This window comes from Diplotaxodon limnothrissa, linkage group LG7 (genome assembly GCF_057381915.1).
Source record: "Diplotaxodon limnothrissa isolate DT_005_m linkage group LG7, D_limnothrissa_male_GT1.1, whole genome shotgun sequence".
Classification (NCBI taxonomy): Eukaryota; Metazoa; Chordata; class Actinopteri; order Cichliformes; family Cichlidae; genus Diplotaxodon; species Diplotaxodon limnothrissa.
In genome coordinates, this window is record NC_140602.1 from 33239609 (window position 1) to 33251942 (window position 12334).

A 12334-nucleotide genomic window follows, 5' to 3' on the forward strand; every position below is an offset into this window, starting at 1 on the left:
CACCCCTCAGTAATTGATTAATGATGAAGCAATGACTCTCTTAATCATGTTTGTGTCTCGCGCGTGTGTGTGAGCTGCTGGTCTCCATGTTTGTGTGTATTTCTTGTATGAGCGGGTGTGTGTTGATAATTTGCTGTGTATTGATTTGCAGTAACCTGAGCAGTCTACTCTGGTGGAGGGGGTCATTTATATCTGATAACAGCACGGGCCTTTTCACCCAACATCTCGTTTGATTGTGTGTGTGTGTGTGTGTGTGTGTGTGTGTGTGTGTGTGTGAGAGAGAGTGAGAGAGAGTGAGACAGGAGACACTTTGTGTGTTATTTGCAGTAATTAACTTTTAATAGATAATGGCTTTGTAGGAAGTGTGTCTCTCTCTGCTGGAACCATTACAGGTGTTTTATTTTAGGTGCAACATAAAGCTATTATCTTTATTAACACACTTACAGAAATGGGTAATTAATTCAGCCAGAAAAGAAGAATGTTTAAAGCTCACTATTTCTTAAATGGTCTTCCCACAGCTGTAATTAAAACCTGTACAGCAAGGCTTCTAGCTGCAGCAATGTTCCAGGCACCTAATATTAGTCGATTAAACAGTAGAGGAGTCTAAAAGTGAGCAAACACTAAGAAAACGGTTAAAATTAAGTGCAGGCTAATGGATGAGGTTAAAAATTGGCCAGACAAATACTTTTGCTGTATTTAGGAGTCTTTTAAAAACCAGAATTAGCGTTTATAAATAACCAGCTCTTGAGTGTAACCAGTGGTTTGCACTTTGTTGTAAACCCTCTTTATTTACATACTTGAGAACTTCCCATGATTCAGTAGCTTGGGAAGCCACCTTCTCTCTATGACTTCAGTCTCTCACATCATGGGGGAAGGATTTTGACCAACTTATCTTTACAACATTGCTTCAGTGCATTTAGGTTTGCAGGCATTGGTTTATGCACAATCCTAAGTAGAATATTTTGGTCTGTGGGGGAGTTCATGGATGACTCAATGACCGTAAGGTTACCCTTGTCCTGTAGCTGCAAAGCAAGCCCAAATCAGCACCCCTCCACCACCACCACGGATGGCTATAGCTCAGGCAGTAGAGCAGGTCATCTACTGATCGGAAGGTTGGTGGTTTGATTCCTTGCTTCCCCTAGTCTGCATGCTAAATATCCTTGGGCAAGATATTAACCCCAAATTGCTCTCTGATGTATCCATCGGAGTATGAATGTGCGTGTTAGTTAGAAAGCACTAAGAAAATGTTCTTGTGCGAATGGGTGTGAATGTGTGAATGCACATTGCTTTGAGTGCTCAGAAGAGTAGAAAAGCGCTATATAAGAACCAGTCCATTTACCACCACCACCGCTGATACGTTGTTTGGTTTTCTCCAAACGTGGTGGTGCTGCGCATTATGCTTGAACATGGTAAATGGCCTGTATTTGTATAGCGCTTTTACTTAGTCCCTAAGGACCCCAAAGCGCTTTACACATTCAGTCATCCACCCATTCACACACACATTCACACACTGGCGATGCCAAGCTACCAGTCAGGCGCACTGACAGAGGCGAGGCTGCCGGACACTGGCGCCACCGGGCCCTCTGACCACCACCAGTAGGCAACGGCTGAAGTGTCTTGCCCAAGGACACAACGACCGAGACTGTTGGAGCCGGGGCTCGAACTGGCAACCTTCCGATTACAAGACGAACTGCCACGATCGCCCCTCTTCTTCAACATCACCACTTTGGTTTCGTCTGTCTAAGGGACATTGTTCCAGAAGTCATGTGGTTTGTTCAGATGCAAGTACAACAATGATTTTTTTGAGGAAAAAAATCATTTAATTTGCAGTGCAGCGTGTCACTTACATCACCGAGCAGAGAAAACCTCTTTCACTTCTGAGGAAAAATATTTTTTGTTGCAACTCTTTGACTGCAGAATAATACAAAACCGAAGTTTTCTGAACTACACTTTAGATTGTTTCACCAGACTCAGTTTAGAAAATCATGCACTCATAATAGTCAGCTTGCCAATGTCCATCCATCCATTCTCTTCCTCTTATCCTTATCAGGGTTGCAGGGGGGCTGTTCCAAGTTACACAAGTAAATTGCTGTGTACTCAAAAGGGGAATTCGGAAACGGTGTGTTGCATCACCTCTAAGAATGTCAGCTGTCAGTTTGTGTTCATGACAACTTAAAATAATCATCACAATAGGGGCCAGCTTTGTCCTCCATGGGGCTAAATTTTTATTTTTTTTTTAATTTTAAAAATTAAACGCAGCAGCAGAAAGTTGTCAGATCTCTTTAGAGACTTCTGAATAAACGGCATCTCCTTGGAAAAATGGGAACATCTCGATTTCCAAGAATTTCAGAGGAGCTAAATTGTTTGACTTGTTTTAGTGTATTTAAAACAAAGTGAGAAGGAGGAGAGAAAGGAGAGACGACCTCTTTGAAATAGTGGAGGAGGCGAAAAATGGGGACCAGAAGAAAAGCAAAGACGGAGAGTAGAAGGAGATGAGAGGCAGTTTTTGTTCATAATCAATCTTTGCATGTGTGTGTGTGTGTGTGTGCAAGCGGGTGTGTGTGTGTGTCCAACCGTAGCTAGCTAGTCCCCGCATGACCATCTGCCACGGCTTTGATCAGCCTCCGTGAACAGCCCTTTGTCAGCAGCGTGTGTGTGTGTGTGTCTCCAGCTGCTTGCTTCTTTAACAGACTCTACTCAGTCTACTAATTGAACACAAAGAAACAATCTGAGTGATTTCGTACCTCTTTTTGCATCTGTTTCTCTCTAACAGCTGAAACCTGCAGCTGAAGGTGGCAGCGTAGCCAAAATTAACCTGAAGAATCGTCTCCCGCAATGCATGACATGATGAATTAATGTAAACTGTGTCCCTATTCTGGTGGTAATTGGGCTACTGTGATACCTACACCACGTTCAGCTGCTATTTGCTGTGTAAAACACTCTATGAGGAATATGTTTTTAACTGCAGATGTTCCTGGAAACTAAATGCTAAAGTTATAAATGAGGGGAAAAATGAGTCTAAAAGTAAGAAGACGTACTCTGGTCATATAAATAGTGTCTGTGTATTTAAGTGCTATTTGAAAGTATTAATCTAGTTCTTTGATAACCATATTGCATTTTAAATGGACGATGATTTGGGTAGAAGCCTCAGTTAGATGTCAGTTTAATCCCACAGCCAATAAACAGCCACTCCTCTTATAATTCAAAGTACTGTTTCTACCTTTAAATTGTTACGATGTTCAAGTTTAGTTAAAAATTTGAAAGATTCTAATTTCTGGTGTCAACTAGCGAGAGCAGTAACAGCTTCTAGTCCACCAGTCACACTCACCCTTGTTTTTCTAGCTGTACTTATTGTTGACAGGAGGAAGTTGGTTTTATTCCTGTAGCTGTCTTGGTCCTGGGTTGTTTTTTTGTGTTGAGTTTTTTGTCCACACATAACAACTTCTCACTATTATAATTCCCATCTGATGATAACATACGGGGTACTGCCCGTCCAAAACCCCCCAAAGAACCCTCTCCTATTGGTTAACGTAATAGTTGTTCAGCAAGGGGGCGGGATTTACAAGCTGTCAGTCTTCGTCAGAGAAGATGGAATAATAAAATGGGGTGAAGCACCCATGTGATGCACACGCGCACATACACACACAGACACACAGAGCGGAGCCCCAGGCGTCAGGTGTATTGGAGTACAGAGTGCTGTAAATGGTTTCAGTGTGCTTCACTGCGCTCTGATAGGTTGATTGATTTGGTAGGCAGTCCACTGTGACACACACACACACACACACACACACACACACACACACACACACACACACACACACACACACACACAGATCATAATATATATGGAAGCATCAATGTTTAATCCATGTTATACAATTTGTTTTCTACATTATTTTTTATTTCACCTTCTCTGCATGAGGATCTGAGGAAGACAAAATAATATTTAAATGAAGTGATTAAAACTAACAGTGACTGTGAACCAAAGCGTGATGATCGCTGCTATGAGCAAGAAGGAAGGATGTCAGGCAGAGGAGCTAGTTCATGCATCCACTGTGAGGAAAAACAAAGATACCTCCTCAATTTCTGACTTTCAGAGGGCATCTGAACAAAATGGCAGCTGCACATCAAATGAAACTGTCCCCACATAGCAATGTCAGAATCCTCTGTTTATTGTCAGGAACTCAAAAATTGTCTAAAAAAAACAAAACAAGAAAAACACCTGAATATAAGTAACTAGCTCTCATGTGTGTCTAAACCTAAATTTGTTCTGTTTTCTAAGCACAAGAGCTGGGAGACTGTGTAGTTGACTGATGAAGCCGATGGAGAAGAGCCCAAAACTCCAGTTCCTCTAATGCCCACCTGAAGCTCCAGACTTTAATTTTGAAATGTCCAACTTTACAGCAGAAATTAACAAAAAACTGCACGAGGGGTAGAATTTGTCTGCTAGACTTTACATCTGCAAATTTGAATCACTGAATTAGATATTTTGGAGCATTTTACCATTCTACTACATTCCCAGGTTGTCTTCTCTTGTTTTCATTGTGTGTTCTCCCATTACCTCACATTATCAGCTAGGGCTGTGCGATATGATCAAAATCTCATATCCCGATATAAGACATTTATCGTCCCGACAACAATATATATCACGAAACTTTTACATTTTCTGTACATTCTGTGAATCTCAGGCAATCATCTCGACTCATCTTCACTGGCCATGCTGGTATTCTCTGTGCCTGCATCCACGTGGTGACTGTAAGCACCATTTATAGTTCATGTTTTTATTTGAGGTAATTTGTTTGATGCATATTCTGAAATTTGATATTTGAGAATAATGTATTTTGTTATCATTTCAGTTTATTTTGAAAAACCTTAACAGGATCTTTAGCTTTATAGTAAAAGGTTTATGTGGAAAATAAACAAGCGGACGTGGAGCCGCACGCTGGATTTATCGTCGTTGTTGCTAACGACAACGCATAAAAACAGTCGGTAGTCCGTCTGTAGTGTGGTTATTTAAACATAAGAGAAAGAGAGAACTTTAAGAAATTAATATAATCACTACAGTGACCATCAAAATGATGAAAATATTGCCATTAACAGTTTATTTTGCAACACCACGAAACAAATGTGCGTAATATGAAACGATAGATGCTTTCACATCATCTGATATATATATATATATATATATATATATATATATATATATATATATATATATATATATATATATATATATATATATATATATATATATATATATATATATCGAACAGCTCTATTACCAGCAGTTTTAAAATCATGTATCACTTCTATGCTGATGACACTACGTCTCTTTTAAATCTCACGAATTGGATAAGTTGTTTTAAAATTTCAAATCAATATCATTTTTATTTATATAGCACCAAATCACAACAGCAGTCACCTCAAGTCACTTTACATTGTAATGCCATTTTAAAATCTTGGTTCGGTCTTTTATGCCCTCACCGGGTGAGGCCCCCAACCTGCACTATGGAAATAATCCATTCATGTGGTCAGGTTCTCAGACAGGGGCTTTTTTGTGATTCCGCTGAAAACTAAAGATGATTGGGTCTTCCAGACCCCAAAACTTCCAAAACTATGGACATCTTACCACTATCTTTTCACAACCTTGACTCCATGGTTGTCCTGTTCTTTGACCTCATCCTTGTCTGAACAGATTCATTTTAAACCCCCAGTTTAAAATAAATCTGCTGAGACAAGCAATTGCGGTAGTGTCTGTGTTTTGTGTTTTCCTGGGCATTTGGCTGTTTTGGTTTATTTACCTTTGTAAAAGCAGGTTGTGACTCTTCTTGGTCTCGAAAAGCACTTTGAAGACAGTTTACTTATTGGTTTTGGATTAACATGACTGTGGGCATTTTGACTTAGAGCAACTGGATGTAGTTGTCATATTTCCCTCTCAGTGGCTTCAGTATCCTTTATTTAGGGCTGATGATTGTTTGCAGACAAACCGCATTTACTCTGTTTTTGATCATTTTCCCTTTAAGGTGAGTAGTGACAGGAAATGAGATTTGGGATCTCTCCTAAGAGATAGAAAAATGGAGGGGAAAAGTAGAGATGAAGACAGACACTGAATGGGGGGAAGAGAGGGATGAAGGAAATAAAAATAATTCTGCTTTTTTCCCAGACAACACTGCTGGAATCTAATAGGGTTTGCCCTTTAAAGGGGGAAAAAAAGGAGGGAGAGAACGAATTAGAAAGATGAGATTTTCATTTCATTGTGTTATTATTTTTTTTTAAGCTTTAATCGCCACACACTGGTTATCATTTCAGAGTCTGGGTGCCTGAGGCGACGCGTCTTAATCTCATCTGGAGGTGAGAGTTTGTAATCCCAGTCGCAAGAAAAGGCAAGCGGGTGGGGGTGGGGGGGGGGGGGGGGTGATTTCTTTTATTGCGTTACACACCCTGCATCTGGTGGGACAGTTTATTGTGTTACACGCAGCGGTATATTTTGTCCCCAGAGTTCTGGAGGCGAATGGCAGCATCTGTCAGACCAGAAGCTGCCACCCATCTGATGGAATTATCTCTGCCAAAGCGAACACGTGCTGTCGATGCAGAGTTTTTCTAAAATGCCTCAATGAAATTTCAACAAGGGCCAAAATTTGTTTTTCATTCAGGCTTCATCACAGAGCAGAGTATATTGAACTGAACCTCCAGCCATCAGAAAGAGGAACTGTCTGGGAAATCGGGGCATGCTCTCATTTTAGCGGCTTTAAGTGATGATAGTGAGTGATGTGCTGTTGGCTGATTAAAACTGTAAAGTGATACTGTAAAGTGGTATTTTGTTCTGGTCTGTTGTCAGTGTTATAAAACCCTCAATAAAAATGGCTTCCCATCATCACAGCAACAAACAGAGCAACAAGCTCTCGTCAGAAGAGGGTTGGACATGTCAGAACTGTGCTTTTTATAGATGGCTATTTAAAGTGTAAAGCAGACAAATGTGGGGAATCAAAACCACAAACGTATTAATAAATAAGTAATAAAAGAGGTCTTTCTTTACCTGTTTGGTTGATAGGTTGCCTGCCTAATTGATTGGCTGTTTAGCTACATGCCTGCCTTCTTGTTTGGGTGGTTGCTTACGCACCTGGCTAGCTGGTTGACTGGTTATCCACCTTGTTGTTTGGTTGCATGGCTGCCTGGTTGACTGGTTGTTTCGTTGCTTCCCTGTTTGATTGCCTGGTTCCTGGTTTGGTTGCCTTCCTATTTGTTTTATTGAATTCAAGAATTATTGGCTTAATTTAGTTATCCACCTGGTTGGCTGGTTGTATGCCTGGCTGGTTGCCCTCCTGGGTGGTTAGTTGATTGCCTACCTGTTTCTGCTTTGGTTGGTTACCAGATGTATTGGTTGATTCGGATGTCTAATTGATTTGAGTGGTTTGTTTTTCTTAGATATTAATTCATAAAACATCACAAAGATTGAATAATTTTATTTTCTTCTGAATTTACATTTACGTTTTCTTGTGTTTATTTACTTTACACTTTCCCCTAATTTATTTTTGTTTTAAATGTTTAACCAGTTGGTGGAAAATTAATTCCATAGCACAGTTTGAATTAGACCACCTCATTTGTCTTCTGAGTAAAGTACTTGTGGTAAATGTTAAAGAGTAAATATTTTAACAGGCTGATTTCTGCATGTTGACACCATCAACACACAGTTTATGACTCCTGGAGTTTTAAATGAAGTTTGCATAAGTTTTTCATTTAACAGTTACTAGTAAAAAGAGAAACGAGCATTGATGCTCTGTTTTGTTTTCCATCTACGGCATGTTTTTTATTCACTTTATTTTATTCTTCATTTGTTTTTAATGAGTTTGTTTTATCCCATATTGTTCCTCTGTAGAACATTCACGGTCACAAAGGTCCAATCACAGCGGTATCATTCGCCCCTGATGGCCGTTATCTGGCAACCTACTCCAGCGCTGACAGCCATATCTCCTTCTGGCAGGTAAGACTCACCCATACAGACACATACAAACTATCTTAATGCAATCCTTCTGAAGTCGTTAACTATTTTGTGGTAAGACTGTATAGAGTCAGATTTACAAAGGTGAGTTTGTTTCTGATGTAATAAACATGGACTTGGGTTTGTGGTTTGATATGAACTTCCAGTATATTTAAAGCAGATTTAAAGCTTTATGTGAAGGGCAACCTTTTTTGCACATTTCCACCCTTGTCTTTTTATTCAAGCAAAAAAACGTTACACAAAACTAAAGAAATAGATTAGATAAAATAGATAAAAGAAAGGATGTGGTTTATGCAGTGCAAGAAATTAGACTGACCCTTTGTGCAGCTTTTTGCTTTTAAAAAAGTTTATTCTATGAGACAAGAGAATAACTTATTTCTAAATTAATATTTATATTATAAATCGGGGGGGAAAACAATAGCTAAGGATTTCTTTAGTATATATACAGTGGAATAAATGCTGAGCCCTCCTTTAGACTCCTCCCTGCAGGTATCTTAAAGTTTACATGAAATCTGCCAAGTGTAAAGAGCTATCAGTTTATCAGCATGCAAACAGCTTCAGATTTCACTTCTTTTCAGACAAACCAGTGGTGGATTTGAACAAATTAAAAAATACTGTCCAGTTGGCTGCTTTCAGTCATGACTGTTCTGTACAGTGGGTTAAAAACATAAAAAACTGAATTTAGATATTTTCATTTACATGTTTACTTTTAATTCCACTGTATCTACACAAACTAAAAAATTAACTTGAAAATAAAAGTCTTAACACATAAAGCATCTAAATAAACTATAACAAACTCAGATAACCGATCAGGCTCCTCTTATCTTCTTCCAGGAACCGTTATTTTGAGTGAAAGGTCTTTACGACCTCTGACACAGATGTCTCCACACACACACACACACACACACACACACACACACGTTAATGGCATTACTGTAAGCATAAACCACTGTAAGCGCGCCGGCAAGACGGCTGCTGTGGTAATGAGCTGGCAGACGCTCTGTCGGGGCGTGTGTGTGTGTGTGTGTGTGTGTGTGTGTGTGTATGTGTGTGAGGCAGTGTAGTCTTGGTTTCCACTCGCTGTGTATTTCCTACATAGACACACTCTGGGGTTAAACTCCAGGTTTTCCCTCTGAGACGTCTTCACAGGGTTCAGCAGAAACTGATGATCATCGGATGTTCAATAACTAATTTTTGTCAAAATGAGGGAGGAGATATCAGCTCTCAGTAGAAAGAGAAGGCAGTGTTTCCTACACAGACTTCACATGAGCGCATGAGTGGGACGTTCAGGTTTATTAATGGCTGTCTGAGAATGACACCATTCCCTTGCTTTTATTTTGAAAATTCAGGCAATACTGACCAGCTAGCCCAGCTCTTCCTGCCTTATGTTTTATCAGTTACCTGCTGCTCCATAAAATCGTTCTTTAAATTGTATTTAACCAGAAAGTGATACTTGAATAATACGCAGAAAACCAAGACTATGACAAAAAAGGCTCACAGAAATAGTTATAAAGTGGGTTTTCATTTTCCAGAAATGAAACTGTGAGATCAAAAATCTCTTTTAAAAGAGTACCCATGGATGAAGGTGGACCAATCCAGTCTACTGTGGATGGCTTTGCAAACTGCAAAAGTTGTTATTCAGAAAAGTCATTAATGATTCCATCTCACCAATAGCTGCATTTGCACTTACGTTAAAAACAAAGATAGCTTACTACCCATTGGTTTTACTGATTTGGCCCATCTGAGATCAACTTGTGGTGGTATGTATGTTCCCCAGGAACTAAAATTAATTTAACATACCTGACCTGCTCCAATACTGAAAAAACATCCATACAGCCAAACTTCAAACCTCCCAGGCTGGCTGAGCAATAAACTGGTTAAAATCCTCCAGGTTGCTAGTGACCTGTTTAGTGTTTGGGAAGTGCAAGTATCATAGTGATTCTCCCTGTTTTAGTCCACCAACTTTACTTTATCCAAGAAACTTGAATTGAAAGCATCTTCTAGCTTCTAGTTTATAAAACTCTGCTTGTTTAGCACATTGCTAAAAATGAAACTTAACCCTAAATTGGTCACCTATGAACACCTGGCAAATGTTAAAAGGCTTTGATTGATAGATAAGGTGAATGTGTGGCTTCATGTGTTGTTGGTCCTCCTCAGATGAACACCAGTCTGCTGGGCAGCATCGGAATGCTGAACTCTGCTCCTCAGCTTCGCTGCATCAAGACGTACCAGGTTCCTCCGGTCCAGCCGGCCTCCCCAGGCTCCCAGAACCACCTGAAGCTTGCCCGTCTCATCTGGACGTCCAACCGCAATGTCATCCTGATGGCCCATGATGGCAAGGAGCATCGCTTCATGGTCTAAATCCAAGCTGTATTTACTTCTGACAGACCTGGGCCTGGTAGGAGGTTTTTCCTTTGAAGCAGACTCTAGAAAGCTACACTCTGGATTTATTTGGTGGTAATTTTGGTATTTGCAGTTCAGATGATATTTTAGTGGCCAAGTCTTAGAGTTAAGAGATTCGAAGTATGATCAAAACTAATAGTTGAGGTCAAAATCTGAAGGAATGATAAAAGCCCAGCTCAGGCCCAGGTTTGGACCAGATTCATGTTCTCATTTTATCTCCTGCAGTAATCATTGTAAGGAAAGTGACTGTGTGATATCTTTATAGGCCGTGATAGAAGCCTTGTTTACATGATTTGCATTGATGTATTTTTAATCATTTACTTTGCCATTCCTATTTATTTGCCGTTGATGCTGGATGTCACAGACCCTCCAAACCTTTGCTGTTAATTTAAGTCTCCTTTTTCATTTTTTTTTTTAAATTTTATTTCAGTTCCAGTAATTGGATCACTTGATTAATAAATGTTTTCTATGTATGGGAGGTATTTACTTTGGTGATTAAACTTTGATTAAAATGTGTATTTTGGGGGGTAGAAAATGGTGAAAGGAATTAGTTTGACCTCTGGCCTTAGGTACGCTCCGACCTCTGTAAGACCAGTACATGCATTTCACCTTTCAAGCTGCACAAATGTGCGTGTGCACATGTGAGTATTTTTGTGACACCTTGGAAGCTTTTGAAACCTCTCTGGCTTCACACAGAAGTGTTTGTGTGTGTGTCTGCACCCAAGTGTATTTTCACTGTTAAACACACATTCTCACTTCAGACTGCTCGTCCTGAAAGTCCCATTAAAGCTTTGGAGGTTGGAGGTGTAGCTGCTCTTACGGCAGATATGTAAAAGGAGACAAATTAATGCTATTTTGGTCACCTTTAAATTTAAATTAAGTTAGATACATCATCAGTGGTTACCAGTAATGGGGTTTTTTTTTAATGGGAAAGCTCAGTTTAGCTCCCAATGTTTGGTCATTTTTAAGAAAAAAAAATCATATTTCTTGTGTTTGTTAATTTCACTTGTCGCATGAACGTTTACCCCTCGTTTTGTATGTCAACTGGTTCGTAGCTGGCTGATCCTCAGCCTTCAGCACCTTCATAAAGCAAAATATTCACTTTTTGGTCTAAAATATCTAATGAAATACTTCTATTTCCACCTCTTCATATTATTTTTTATTCTTCCAGTGAAATCATTCCTATCACTTCCACAAAGTTTCTCTGGACTTTGTTTCTCTTTTCAAAGGCTAAAAATTCTGGAGGTTAATACATTTAAAACAAAAGTTTAAAAAAAAACTCCTTTTTTCCCACTGGATTGTTTCTTTGCAGAGGACAACACTGTATATTTGGCAGTTGCACGTGAAATCGTCATCGTCCTCTTCTTGCAATTCACATCTGACTTTTGAAATATATCTATGACTATAAATGTGTCCATATTCAGCCAACATATCCTCAGAGCCATTGGGCAATGTATGTAGGCTGTTCATGTTGTATAGTGATCTGAGCATCTGTCCTGTTTTGTATGTATTGTGGCTAATGTGGCGAATTTCCACTTTTCCAGTTCACAATTTCCAGTCCATTTTCAAGCCTCTGCCAGCAGTTTTTTTTTGTTTTGTTTTTTTAAACCACAAATCACTTATTTTGGAAAATGTGCTTTTTCCTATTGGTTAACAAGAAGGACCAAATTTATTTAGCATAAGTTAAAAGAGCCAAAATGGAAAAGTCGTCTTATGACACTAAAAATACATGATGCAGAGATACATTTATATTTAAAATGCTGCTATCATTCTAGATTTACCTTGTTTGCCCCAAGCCAAGTACAACCATCACATTTCCAACGGCAAAATTTTACCATCAGGTTTTTGAGCTCTGTTCTTTGTGGTTGATGACACATTTTTGCACATTATTACTTTAAAAAAAAATTTAACTGTTTTAGTACTCAGTTTTAT

At 39.2% G+C, this 12334-nt stretch overlaps 1 protein-coding gene across 1 annotated transcript in view; it reads left to right on the top strand.

Moving 5' to 3' along the window:
• The window catches only part of wdr7 (WD repeat domain 7), a 95539-nt gene extending 84772 nt beyond the window's left edge, over positions 1 to 10767 (top strand). Inside the window, exons 30-31 of the mRNA XM_085359620.1 lie at positions 7877 to 7981; positions 10157 to 10767. Of these exons, the coding sequence (XP_085215746.1) occupies positions 7877 to 7981; positions 10157 to 10360 (309 nt within the window). The 3' untranslated portion in view covers positions 10361 to 10767. The remainder of the gene's footprint in view (positions 1 to 7876; positions 7982 to 10156) is intronic.
• The last annotated feature ends 1567 nt before the right edge of the window (positions 10768 to 12334 follow it).